The sequence below is a fragment of the Cyanistes caeruleus genome, chromosome 10 (genome assembly GCF_971803275.1).
Source record: "Cyanistes caeruleus chromosome 10, bCyaCae1.hap1.1, whole genome shotgun sequence".
Lineage (NCBI taxonomy): Eukaryota > Metazoa > Chordata > Aves > Passeriformes > Paridae > Cyanistes > Cyanistes caeruleus.
The window spans coordinates 2,629,956-2,643,490 of record NC_141710.1 but is presented as its reverse complement, the minus strand read 5'-3'; the positions used below and the strand labels follow the sequence as shown (position 1 = coordinate 2,643,490).

Here is a 13,535-nt window from a genome sequence, read left to right as displayed (position 1 = left end):
CAGGACAGCTCATCCCCTCAGAGAGAGCCAGTGATGTCTCTGAGCCTTCATTCAGAAACTGAGACACTGCTTCTACTCCAAGCCAACGATAACGAGCCACCCCAATTTTCACTTCCCCAGCAGTGTCCTCTTTTTTTGTCTTTGACAAAAATGGTTTTGAAGTATGTCACAGCTTCTTGGTAGCAGCTTTCACACTTTCCCCCCACACCTGACATTCAGCTGAACTCTCGTTTTTCCGTCAGCCGCCCTGGCTGGCAGCAGGGTTCGTTGTTAAAATGTGACAACAAAAGCAAATGGAAAGCCCCAAGCAAGAAATCTGGTGTGAGATGTTACCAGACCTCTGTGAGCACCAACACGAAAGTCAGAGGCAGGTTTGGACGTGTACCTGCACTCTGTGTGTGTGTCCTGCCTGTGCAGCCACCTCCAGCGCTGCAATCTGGTTTTCCATCTGGTTTTGTAACACATCCATTCGGTGGTTTTGACAGGTGTGACACTGGCTGCATCCAGCTTTGTCATCAATTCACAGAACTGTGGGATTATTCCAGCGCAGGAGCTGCCAGTGCAAGGTGTTTGTGCTGCCTGTGTCCTGCAGCTGCTGGTGAGGGCAGGATGGAGTCTGCAGCTTCAGGCAGTCTGAGAGGAGGAGATTCTCCACCTGTGCCCTCCTCACCTGGCAAGCATAATGTTGGTGTTGTCCAGACTTTGCTCCAGAGAGACCTGGGAAATCTGAAAGGCAGAGTGCATCCCATATTATGAAGGTTAAACTGCACGTGGTTAAATGCTGCACATGGTTAAAGCTGGCAGATGTGGTGAGAGGTTTTTGCAGCAAGATAAAAGCAAGCCAGGCAAGGCCTGCAGTGCCTGGATAGTTGTGGTCTGCCTTCCAGGTAGGGGTGGAAGGATCAGTGTCTTGTTGGCAAGTGCTTGGATCCCCCTTGTCTCCCAGAGGTTGCTGAGCCCACCAGAAATACCTGTATATATCACTGCTGCCTCCTCACTGCTTAGTTCTTCTCTTACCCCTTCTCTGTGGGGGTGGGAGAGCTTGGCCAGGTGGGCCATGAATTAAGAGGACACTTTCTACCAAATCTGAGCCTGAAAGCTCCAGATGGAAAAATCAAAAGACAGAACAGTAAAAACCAGTTTTCTAGCTGGGGAACTTGAGGGGTTTTCTTGGTCCCTGTGGCACATATTTCAGCCCCAGCACTCATGAATCCCTGAGTGCCCTGCCTGGCTGGTGAAGAACAGACATTTTGGAGGTTCTTTGGGGAGGTTCTGTGGGGAGGAAGCCTGGCTGCCTCAGGCCAGGCATTCACGGTGTGTCTCTGGGTGAACAGCTGCCAGAGGAAGAGGCGTTACTAGGAGTTAGGTGGGTTAGCAGAGTGTGCTCGGAAATGCTTTGTTTACTGGCTGCTTTTTATCTCCCCCACCCTTTTTATTAGCGGTTAGTGGAGTAGAAGTGGTTTCTTCTTGCCCATGTTAAACAACAGTTTGGTTTGTGCGGAGCTTTTGCCTCTGAAGAGCTCCCAGCCTTGCTGGTGAGACTGGAGGTAGAGAAAAAACACACAGGCATCAGGTAATCCCTCAAATCTCACCCTACACTGAGAGAATGGGGAGAGAATGATTTGTTGAGCTTTACTGGGGAACAATCCATCAGATCACAGAAGTGCCTGTGTTACTCAGCCATGCAGGAGAGCACCAAGGGCTGGGGAAGCACCAAGGGAAGAGACCCTTATCCAGAGATAATCCATCTCTGCATGCACAGCACCCCTCCTCCTGCTGCTTTGATCTTTGCAAAGAAAATGCAAGTGCAGAAAAGGGAAGGTAAAACAAACTCCTCAAGAGATCTTTGCAGCCAGAGCCTCTCCTCCTTTCCCTCCCCACTGTGTGGTAAGCAAAGGAAAGATTCTGCCTTCAGAAGTTGGTGATTACAGGGCAGCTATCCCCATTTCTGTCATGGCCAGAAGCCTGCAACCCCCTCAGGAAGCTGGCAGGGTTTTGCTGCTGTCCCCACTGCCCAGGAGGATGGAGAGCTCTGCTCAATCACTGTCTGCAGCAGGGGGCTCCTCCTTTTGGCACTGGAGGAGACACAAAGGCAGGGCTGGGGAAATGTGAGGATGTTTTTTGTGGCAGCAGGTGGATGGCAGCTGTCCTAGAGTGACTTTATGATGCTTGTGTCCCAAAACATCTGTTGTGTTTATGCTGGGTATTAAGTTCTGCAATCAATAAATCTGGATATTAAGTTCTGCACCTTTAAGGCTGGTTCTGAGAGCAAAGGGGAATTTAAAAAGCACACAATTTGTTTTCAGAAACTGCACCTGCTCCCCAGCATTCCTTCTCACAAACTGTTGTCTGTAGCACAGACAGCAAGAAAGAGCTCTCCTTTGCTTCTTAGTTATTTTTTTTAGCTGACTGAAGAAGAGAAGTTCCCCAGGCTTTTCTTTTTCTTGGAATTGATCAGCATGCTCTGGACTGAAAACCCAGACAAACCCCAGGAGCTCACAGCTGGGGCCCACTGGGGCCTGGGATGCTGCACTGGAGGGACTGGGAAGAGCCTGAGTGAGCTGAGCTACACCCCATGAGAAGGATTTTCTGAATTTGCCATCTCTTCAGAACTGCGAGAAATTGTATTGCTTAATATTACTCTTTTTTTTTTTTTATACTTGTGAATACTTTGCTTGTTAAATAAACAGCTTTTTTCCCACTTTTCTCCAAAGAAATATTTTCCCAAAGCAATTGGGCAAAGGGCCACTTAAATCTGATTTCTAGAAAAACCCCTTTGGAAGTTTTGTCCCCAGACAAATAGAGCAGCCCAGCCTGGGGCTGGGAGGTGTGAGTGGAGGTGTGTGTGTGTGTGTGTGGAACAGCCCAGCTCAGGGTGTGGGGTCTGAAGCTGCTGAGTGGTTTCCTTGGGTGTTTGTGGTAAAATCATCACAGGGTGGGACGCTCTGCTCTGCTCAGAAAATCCCAGTCCCAGAGGGAGCTCATTCCCACTGCCCCTGGCTCGGACACCAGCGAGCTGTCCCTCCTGGACAGACAGCATCTCCCACCTTTTCCATTTCACTCAGCAAGAAACTGAATTCCATGCCAGTGGCACAACTTTATTTAGGTTGATTTCTTTGGAACAGCTTGGCTACCACTTTTTTTAGACAATCCTTTACATTAAAAGGTAGAATATAGTCCTAATACAGAGTCCTCGTTCCCACTGCCCTGCACCAACTTTTTTATTTAATTTTAATGCCATTTGACTCAAACATTTTTGATGAAAACTTTTTCCCCAGTACAAGCAATTGCAATTTCTTCTGACCTTGTTTTGTAATGGTGACCTTTTTGTAGCTGTTACATTGCTGTAAAGTTCTTTAAAGCAAGCTAAAAATGCCTGTTATGGGATTGTGCATTATTAGCAACTAAAAACCAGTATGTTTGTGACTTCTAGAAACACCATCCTTTCTTTTTCTGCATGATTTCACTCTGATTTTTTTAAATTTGTTGATATTTGGAATAGCCTGTTTCTTAGCCACAGCTGCACAAACACTGATCCAAAGCGGGGATGAGAGACAAAACCCAATCCTTTACCATTACACAGCCTATGCTTCTTTTGGGTTTCAAGGGAAAATGAAAGATAGGGGATTTTTGGCAGGGGAAATCTATCATTTTATGCAAATTTGCATTAAGGCAGAGAATTGTCAGCGGCAAGCGAGATCATTAGGTCAGGATCTGGACTGCAGTGTTTGTCTGATTCAGAGCTGAATCGTGTATCTGAATGTTTCCCATTAGTAGAATGTCCCTCCATCCCACTCTTCTAAAAAATCAAGTGTGAAACCCTGCTAGCGAGCCCCAGTTGAAGAGGGCAAATATAAAAATACGTGCTGTACGTGTTTTGTGTTAATGTGTTATGTGTGGGAGATGAATTTTAGCTTCTTCACTGGCCTCAGATTTGGACTTTGCTAGCTTGGAAGATGCTTCCTTAAATTCCTTGTTGACAAAGTAGTAACAGATGGCATCCAGGCAGCAGTTGGTGTTGGCGAGGATGGAGGCGAAGTGAACAAAGTTGTTAATGCTCTGTATTGCCGAGCAGTCGGAGCTGACGGAGTCCACGATGAAGCGGAGGAGATGCCCGAGGTAAAGAGGTAAAAAGCATATGATGAACACAGCCATGTTTGCAGACACAATGTAGACAGCTTTCCTGGTTAGCTTTGCATTGTGATTGTTTTCGTTCTTCTTCCTCCTGAGCTCTGCAATGATTTGTATGGAGCAGTAACTCAGGATGAGCAGCGGTATGAAAAACCCCGTGATAATGGTACACAGTGTGATCACTGAGGGCGTCACAGAAGATTTCTCAAAGCAAAACTCATCTTCTCTTCGGTCCTCAAACCTTTTAATGAGGGAAGTCTCACAGATGATGACCATCCAAAGCAAACCAGAGACAAAAGCTGCCTTCAGCGGCGACCTCAGTGCCTTGGACCTCAAGGGGTATTTGATTGCAAGGTACCTGTCAGTGGCGATGATGGTGATGATACTGATGCTTATAAAGCGATTTATGAAATAGCAACCTTCCAGAACCAGGCACCACCCGTCGACCTTCAGGTGCTGGAACTGGGACAGAGTTTTAAATGGCAAGGTGAAGAGCAGCAAGCAGTCAGCCACAGCCAAGTTGACCATGTATACTCTGGTTTCTGTCCATTTGCCGAGTTTGCAACAGAACACCCACAGCGCCAACACGTTCAGCACAATGCCCAAAACCAAAACTGGGATGTAAACACACAGCTGGACAAGTGAAAATATTTCATAGGCTGTGATATTGCAGCTGCTGCGGTTCATTTTGGGAGTAGCAAAATGTATAGGTCCTGCAAAAGTGAATTAAGCCTTTTACAAGAGAGGTTCTGGACTGAATCAGTGATTGATTCTAATTGACACAGTTCAGGCCTTTACTAGCCATAAAAAGCTGATGCAGGGTACCTGGTGGGAAGGAGAGGGACAGGGACACAAGCCTGATCAGTTGTGAAGGAGAGAAAAAATTAGATTGTCCCTGGGTCCCTTGTGGGGAAGTCTGCTCCTGAAGGGTGGCAGGGAAAAGGGCTTGGGCCCCTCTTTTGGCTCAGACTTGGATCAGGCAGCAGCAGATCCTGCAGCAAGGAGTTATGTGAGCCATTGCAAATATTTGATAATGGGAAGGGGATGCCTAAATCCAGCTCTCATCCTTTCCCTTATAGCAGGGCTCAGTGGAAGCCAGCTGGTGTCCTCACAGCTTAAAATGTTCTGGATGTGCAGCAGAAGGACAGCTGTCCTTTCTCTCAGTCCTGAGATGCCTCTGCATCACTTCTCATTAGTGGTATGAGCAATTATTAGTGTATCTCTTATTAGTGTATCTCTTAGTGGGTCTCTCACTAGTTTCAGCTGCCATCAGATTCAATACCCAGTACTCTGCACTGAGCATTGGAGTACTGGGTCTGCTCCCTGCCATTCAAGGATTGTCAAAGCTGGTCTTTATCTCAAAAGTATTACAGCAAACTGCCACAATTCCAAGAAAAAAGAAACTCACTGATGCCATGGAATGTGACCAGCAGCCATGTGAAAGAGGTGACCTATGCTTGGCCTGGCGGGTGGATCTAAGGGCAATTTTTGCTTGCCCTCCAGCTTTGGAGGAGTTAATGCAGAAGCACATTCCAGGTGCAACTGTTCATGGACAGAAAAGACCTAGGATGTCTGACATGTCTTTGGGTTTTCCCTGCAAGGGGAACGTGGCTCCATGGAGGGGAGTTCATGGGTCTCAAAAGCATCCCCAGCAAGCAAACCATAAGGCACTGCTGCAGCATTTACGTGCATCTGTGGGTCTTGGTTAGCTCTGAAAATCATGCAGCAAAGGAATCATGGCAGCAGACCTCTGAAGAGGTGAGGGAATGTGATAACTGCAGCAGCTCTGTCCCATGGACATGAGAAATGAGTTATGAGCCCGTGAGATATAAGGGAAGATCATAACAGGGAGACCTAGAAAAGATCCAGCAAAGGCTGAGACAGCCCTTAAGCATCCGAAAACGTGTCAGATGTGGTCAGTATCAAAATGAACCTTTGGGAATATGTTGGCTCCAGCCCTCTCCTTCTCCATCCCTATTCTGGGGTCCCACCATGGCTGGGGAAAGGCGATGCCTCGCAGAACTCAAATAACCGTGTCAGTAAATAGCCAGGAGAAATTACCTGTTCTCCTGCTGTCCTTGGAGAGAGTGAGTTCCTCCAGCCCAGCCGTGGAGCGCTGTGCAGGCACGACGAGCAGTGCTCCTTACACATGACCAGAGAGGTGTCCTCTGATCACCAATTGCTGCTGGCTGTGAGAGCAGCAACGCTGCTCCTCCTGAGCGCAGGGCAGCGCTTCCTCTGTCATCACCGTCGGTGTGGCTTGTACACCTCCTGCTGCCAGAGGAGCCTGCAATAATCCTGCAGGAGGTGAAAGGCTTGTCTGCCATGGATCCCTGCAGCAGTTCCCCTGGTGATGGGATAGCTTTGGGTTTTTCCTTTGCTTTACCTCCCGTTGCCTGGTGTCCCACTGGGCAATGCCTGTTGGCTCTCCTCACCCAACAGACTGTGCTTGGAGGGGACCCATTGCCCTGGAAGGTCCTGAGGTCTTCCCTCTGCCTTCCACAGTGCCATCTCTGCTGGGATTGGAGCAGGAGTGGCGTCTGTTGTCACACTGCCCGAGCCCTGGGACAGAACAGCCCTAACAGCAGTTGTTGGAGAGGTGAGGGCAGTGGTTTGCAGGCACTTTTGCGATTATTATAAAGCGTTTCACTCTGAATCATGGTAATTCTCTTGTCTTCCATAGTTCTTCTCAGTCAGCAATTCCGAGAAAACGTGGCACTGTGACCCTGTGACCTGCTGGCTTTGTGGCTGCTCTGTGGTTGCAGGTGCCTGCGTCCCAGGGGCTGCTCTTGGGCTCCCCACAGCAGCCTATTTACCAGAAAAGCTCAGACAAGTTGATCAATGAGCTTAAAGGTCCTGATATTAGTACCTTGAATTGCTGTCTTGGGCAAACATATTTCCCCTTTCCGCTTTCCAGGTCATCTTAGAGCAGCTTCCGGAGTATTTCTGCATTGTCTGTCTGCACACCACAAGCCACCCCTTGAGAATAATTCTGTGCCAGTGTACAGTCAGAATACATCACATGCTTCTGGCTTTCCAGGGACTGCTTTTGCCTTTCTTGGGGCTGCTCCCTGGTGGATGCTTACAAGTAGTTACTGACATATTGGTATGGCCAGCTCATTGATCCCCAACCAACAACATATTTATGTCATTGTCCTTGTTGGTATTTTAGTTTTCCAAGTCATCCAGCCTCTGGGTTGTGATAGTTTCACCACTGTAAAAAAAGCTTTGCATCATCCTCAAGTGCTGTTCTCTAGTGGTATAAACCATGAGCAGTCAAAATTGTTCCTGGAGAGGCTCAGCTCACAGCACCTCTCCAGTCTGATGCTTCCCACCCACAGCTTCGTGCTGTGGCTGCCAGATGAGGGTCTCATCAGCCCAGTGAGGTCTCAAGAGAGGGAGAAGCCATGTCACCAGGCACAAAGCAGCTGCCTGTGAGCAGCAGGTTCACCAGGATGTTTCCAAGCAAACTCAACAGCAGCAAAGGCAAAGCTAGACAAAGTGCTGTTTGTGGAGAACTCACAGTCTCCTGCTGAGGCTCTTGGGTCTGTGTCTGACTCCTGGCCACTGCAGCATCAGGATCCCCGTCCTTCTCTCCACCTCGACTCCCCATCAGCCACCCTGTGCAGCTGCTCACAGTCCCCTCCTTCCATGCACTCACGGCTTTCATCAGCCCTGCCATGGACCAATGGTGCTCGCTCGGTATTTCCCCTGCCTCTGCAGTTCTCAGCCCGTCTCAGTCCCGCGAGTGCTGTCACCGTGTGGCGCAGTGGAGGTGACACTCGTGTCGCCTTCTCCCTTCCCTGCTGGCAGCTCTCGGGGCCCAGCAGCACTGCACAGCACTGCTGCCTGTACAGGCTGCAATGCTGCCTGCAGCGAGCTCCAAAGGACCTTGCACTGGCACCAGCATCCTCCACACTGTGCCTGGAAAAGTGATTTTCTTAATGAAAGTAGCCAGTGGGACAAAATATTTCTGTAAGGTAAAGAACCACTGGTACAGCCTGCTGACAGACAGATTGATGGACTCCTGCTTCCTTTCCCTGCCAGGGAAAATCTCCATCTCCCCTGCATCCCTGTGCCCTGCTGGTTGCAGCTCCTGGAACGTCTCTGCCCTGCATGCTTTGTTTCCTGCCTTTCTCACGGCAAGAAGGGATGGTGCAACAGCACAACTTGACCAAAGGAGAACTGCAGGGGTGAGAGCAAAACACGTCAGTGTTACTTTCAGCATGCCAAATGGCAGTTTGAGGCTAAGTGCAGCAATCCCACACAGTGACCAGCCCTGGCTGTTGGGGCTGTTTCCCCTTTCCCCTTCCCCAGCTGCACAGAACTGCCCGCAGCAGAGAACCCGATCAGAGTGTGCTGCAACCCTCCCCATGCTCCTGCAGCGATGCCTTTTCAGGCTACCTAAAAACAGAGCCCAGACAATATTAGGATAGTAAAAAGTTCTGTTTATTGAAGGGCCTTCAGGTACATTTAGGGCAGACAAAATCCCCCAGGGGCTGCACCCAAAAATGGATGATGGGTCACGGGTTTTCACACTTTTATCAGTTTGGTCCATTTGCACATTAGGGGTTAATTTTCCAATTCCAGCTTCAGGTAATGAAGTCATTTACCCCAAGTTTGCTGCCCCAACTCCCTTTTGTTTCCATCTCTCAGCCTGAGGCAGTGAGGTGTCCTTGATTGCCAGGCCTGGAGAGGAATTGCTGTGTCTGAGCAAAATGGGAAAGCAGCAGCTCACACTGTGTGTGGAGTTTGGAGTTACACACTAAAGAACTGCAGGATTACAAATACATGACAAATATAAAAGCTAAAATCCTAAGGCATCAGCAGCACCAGGGATCAGCTGAGTATCTGTGCACACACACTGGGCAGGGCATGGAAAAGCCCTACCTGTGCTTCCCAGATGCCTGATGCTGCCCCAGTGCTTGTGGAGTTCCCTGGAGCTTCCAGGCAGTGCTCACCACTGGAAGAGCTGTGCTGCACCAAGGAAACAAAATCAGAGATGCCTCCAACACCTGAAAGCAGCACCCAGCCCACAGCTCCCCAGGATCTGTCCTGTTTGAGCCCCCTGGAGATCAAACCTCTGGTAAGAACTCAGGTTTCAGGCCTGCCCAAATGCCACGAAACAGCAAAATACTGTCTTATTCCAGCCCCTATCTTCCATGCATAGGAGGGCCACAAATGCTTTATCCCATGGCCACTCACTCACTCACTCACTCATATAAAAGCAAGATTCTGAATTACTTTGTAGGCTTTTCCTTGTGGTTTTTTGGGTTTTTTTTCCTCAAGCCTGAAGTGGAAGCCATTATTAGCATTTTTCTTTTAAGGGACCGGAAAATTGTATCTTGCAGAAATGTTGGTAAAATGCAGCGGTTCAGCCCTGCTGTTTGGGGCAGCTGATGGGCTTTGGCAGCTGTGGCTGGTCCCCACTACCATTTCCCAGCCTCCTGTGCTAGGAAATGGAAAAGATTTGGGGTTAAGCGTGTCGCCATCCTCCTGGATTGCTACTGCAGTGCTGGGTGGTGACCAGCAGTTTGCTGTGGCTTAGGTCTGATAACTCATCTATTCCATTTACTGGGAGCACTCAGGGAGCTGAGGCATGGTTCAGACTGAAGGAGGATGCCAGAAACCCATCCTAAACTGTACATATAAAAAAGATAGTAATTTTTGTCCAGGGTAGAACATGCATCTTCAGATAATCAGAAAGTTCCTTGCTCATCTTTGGGCTTCACCGTTAAACACCTTGCTGTAGGGCAGATCTTGTATCTTGGTAGCAAAGTCTTTCCTCCCAATTTCCAGTATAGCATTAAGAGAAGAGGACTCTGATTTAGAAAGGTAATAAATGAATGTTTATTTATAGATATATTACTATGACACACCTTTCTTTTCACTTGCAAAAGTATGGATTTTTTTTGTTTGTTTGTTTTCATAGCATTCAGTGGAAACAGCAAAAAATTTTAATGATGACAGAGACTGGGAAGTCAACTAATTTCTCCTTTAAAAAGTGAGAAAAAGGAACATTTATGAGACCTGTATGTGAGGCTACATGTATAAAAGCATTGCTGTTCTGTATTTCAGAGTAGATGACCTATTTGGAGCCCACTGGAAACTGAACAATTCTGCAAGTTAACTGAGAGAAAACATCAGCATGACTGAATCTGCAAAACCAAGCAAGTTGTTTGCTTTCTAGATTAACAGTAGGTTAACAGGTTGATACAAATCTTCATATCTTTTTTCAAAATAATAAAAAAACCCCATAATAATTTTTTTGGAACAGGTATTCATTATAAGCAATGAGACGTGAGGTTCCAGAAGGGAATTCTAGGTCCAAAAATGTTTTTGAAGGCTCTCTGTGCTGTTCCTGAAGTAGAAGTGTCTTTCCTTGCTGAACACCAACTTGCCAGGATTGTAAGAGATGTCTGCCAAGAAGCCTCTTGATTTCTGAGGGCAGTTAATTGCAGCACATTTGTTGATGGCTATAGGGGTGACAACACTCACACATCTCCTTAAGCAATAGATGGTTGTTAAGATTGGGCACTATTTGTCTTCCGTATCTTTTCCCATCTGTGAAAAGATAATTTAGAAGGCAGAATGAGGGCTAAACAGTGTTCAGTGGTTAAACTGGTCACACAGGCTACTTGCTCCGCTTGCAGTGAAATACCAGTAATGCCAGAGCATTAGAAAATACACCAGTGAAGTAAACTGGCACGTGAATTATCAGCTGAATGACCTGAGTAGTTTTTTCTGGTTTTGTTGTACAGCTGTTCACTGCAGCTTCCCCCGTGATGTCTGCCAAAGAACTGACACAAAGCAATGTTTGGATTTGGGACACTTTCCGTGCTGGGAACAGTCCTTTGCGTGTTTCTTTGACCAAGGTCTAGTCGTGGTTTCAGACTGTGGTCTGAATGAGTGTCACTGCATGGTGACAGACTTGTAGGGGAACTCTATGTCAGTTGTCAGTAAGGAAGTTAATTGCCTCTAAGTTTACATGAGCAGAATATGAGCTTGCAGTCCCAGGAGGAGATTTTTCAGAGGTTTACAAGTCAGAAGATACTGAAAGTTATAGGCCATGAAGCCAACCAAGACAAGCTGTCACCAGGAGGCGTCTGGAGCTGCGATGCAACGATACGAGACAGTGGTCAGAGCTGGAGTCAAGGCACTGAAGACAGCAGGACAAAATTCAGGTTAACATCAGACCCTTTGGAGGTGTTTCCCCTTTTTGTACATATACCTACAATGATTGCAAACACTGTAGGTGGTTCCATTCCCTGTGCCTCAAAACTTGAGCAGCATTGTGGCACTCAACACCAGTCATGCACTACACCTTGTTCATACTATCGCTTGATCCGTGGGTGGCTGTGACTCCTCAGTTTGGTTCATCTTGGACCTCATAAATGTACACTTGGGGAACATAGAAGAAAACTCTGGGAATTCTTTGGCTGCAAAATAATAGCAAAATGCATCCAGACAGCAGTTACAATTTGCTAAGCATGCAGAGACCTTAAGATAGGTTGTAACTCCCTGGATCAGAGAATGTGCTCCAGCAACTTCCACTGCAAACCGCAAGAGCAGTGACATGTGGAATGGTGAGAAACAGACAGTAAACACACACAAATTCACAGAAACAATGTGCACGGCCTTCTGGAATAATTTTGTCTCATGAGGACTTGAAACCATCTTCTTCTTTAGACATCTGATGACTTGTACTGAGCAAAAAATCACAATCCCTAATGGAATAAAATACCCACAGACACTGGTGAATAAAGAGGAATATCTAGGTGTAATAGATTGTCTCCGAAAGCAACAACCTTCCCAGCTACTGTGAAGTGTGTGATACAAATTGGAATAAATTATCAGTGTTATCCAAAGAAAACCACAGACAGAAGCTGATTTCAGTGGGGATCGAAGAACCTTTGCTTTTAGAGGGAACTTGATTGCAATGTATCGATCAACCGCAATCAGGGTGATGATAAGGATGCTCATAGGCATGTTTGTAAAATAGATGTTTTGTATGGCTAAACACAGCTGATCTATGGGGTGTTTGTACTTGGTAAAATACAGCAGGAAAGGCAGGGTGAAGAGCAGGAAACTGTCAGCCACGATGAGGTTGATCATGTACACCTTGGTCTCCGTCCACCTCTTGAGTTTGCAGCAGAAGACCCAGAAGGCAATTGTGTTCAGTGGGATCCCCAGAGCGAGCACTGGGATGTACACAACCAGCTGAAGCACCGCAATGCTGCGCTGTGCATCACTGTCAGTGCAGTTGTCCATGTTGGGCTGTCTCTGCAAGGAAAGAGCACTCAGTGCAGGCATGAGACTGAGCTCAGTGACAGAATCCTGCAGCTGTGCCCCCCTCCCATGGCCCTGCAGCTCCTCGTGTCCCTGCACTGCTCATGTGAGCAGCTTCTGGAGGGCTTCAGTGGCTCCCCAGCACCAGCAGTCCCTCAGCCATCAAAGTTACACTGTCACCCACTGCCAGCTACGAGACAGCCCTTTCTTGCTGCTGTTGCAGGATTAAACCTGCCTCCTTGTCCCTCCAGTCCTGGTGTGAGCAATTTGGGTCATAGCAAAGCAGAATGATAATTTTTGTTGTTACCTTTGCCTCTGCTGTTGTTGTCAGAGCCACCGACTTTAGGGCAGCCCACACCAGAGCTGGGCAGCATTCCCCATTTGCCCTGGGCAACATTCCCCATTTGCCCTGGGCAACATTCCCCATTTGCCCTGGGCAACATTCCCCATTTGCCCTGGGCAACATTCCCCATTTGCCCTCCATGGCCTTTGCTTTGCTGCTGAAGCCGCCCCATGGGTTTGCTCTGGGTCTCACCAGACCTGAGAACATCCTTAGGACTTGAGCCCTTCCAGCTTTACTCCCAGGGGCAGTGGGAATGCTGCTGCAGGCTGCTGGGTGGGTGGGTGCCTGCTGTGGGCAGGATTTGTGCCCCCAAACACAAATCCATTCATCTGCTGGGGAGAACAGCTCAGCTCAGCCCTAACAGATAACAAGCCTCCAGAGAAAGAAGGGAAAGTGAGCACAAAGTGATCTCAGCTTCCAAAGGTAGGAAGCCAAAATTTTGCTAGGGCAGAAAACATGAATCCAAGAACTTACACTGTCTCCTGCTCCTCCTTTAAATATTTCAGGGCATTTGTCACCAGCAAGGCGGATGAATCAGACTTAGTCTGCAGCTCATAAAGGAAGTGTTTACAATGAGGCAGGCATGGAAAGTGCCTGGATTACTACAGTCTCTTACCAATACATTGCCTTATAAGTCAGCAGCTTCTAAACATCAACATGTAAACTGTAGTGAAAATACACGATTGCATGAAGCAAGTGAACTGTTTTCAGTGTCCAGGATTGAGAGACACATCTGGCTACCCCAGAGGAAACCACAACACCTGCCCTAGCA

At 47.7% G+C, this 13,535-nt stretch overlaps 2 protein-coding genes across 2 annotated transcripts; both read right to left on the bottom strand.

Annotated features, from left to right (window-relative positions):
* Positions 1 to 3,073: 3,073 nt before the first annotated feature.
* Positions 3,074 to 8,316, bottom strand: LOC111933758 (G protein-coupled receptor 35-like). Its single transcript, XM_023933516.2, has 2 exons — positions 6,193 to 8,316; positions 3,074 to 4,844 (listed from the first exon to the last, which is right to left on the bottom strand). Exon 2 carries the CDS (start codon positions 4,816 to 4,818, stop codon positions 3,883 to 3,885), a length of 936 nt encoding a protein of 311 aa, XP_023789284.1. The 5' UTR covers positions 4,819 to 4,844; positions 6,193 to 8,316; the 3' UTR covers positions 3,074 to 3,882.
* A 242-nt stretch (positions 8,317 to 8,558) lies between these two features.
* On the bottom strand, positions 8,559 to 12,535 carry LOC111933759 (G protein-coupled receptor 35-like). The gene has a single exon (XM_086843475.1). It carries the CDS (start codon positions 12,442 to 12,444, stop codon positions 11,461 to 11,463), a length of 984 nt encoding a protein of 327 aa, XP_086699601.1. The 5' UTR covers positions 12,445 to 12,535; the 3' UTR covers positions 8,559 to 11,460.
* Between the last annotated feature and the right edge of the window lie 1,000 nt (positions 12,536 to 13,535).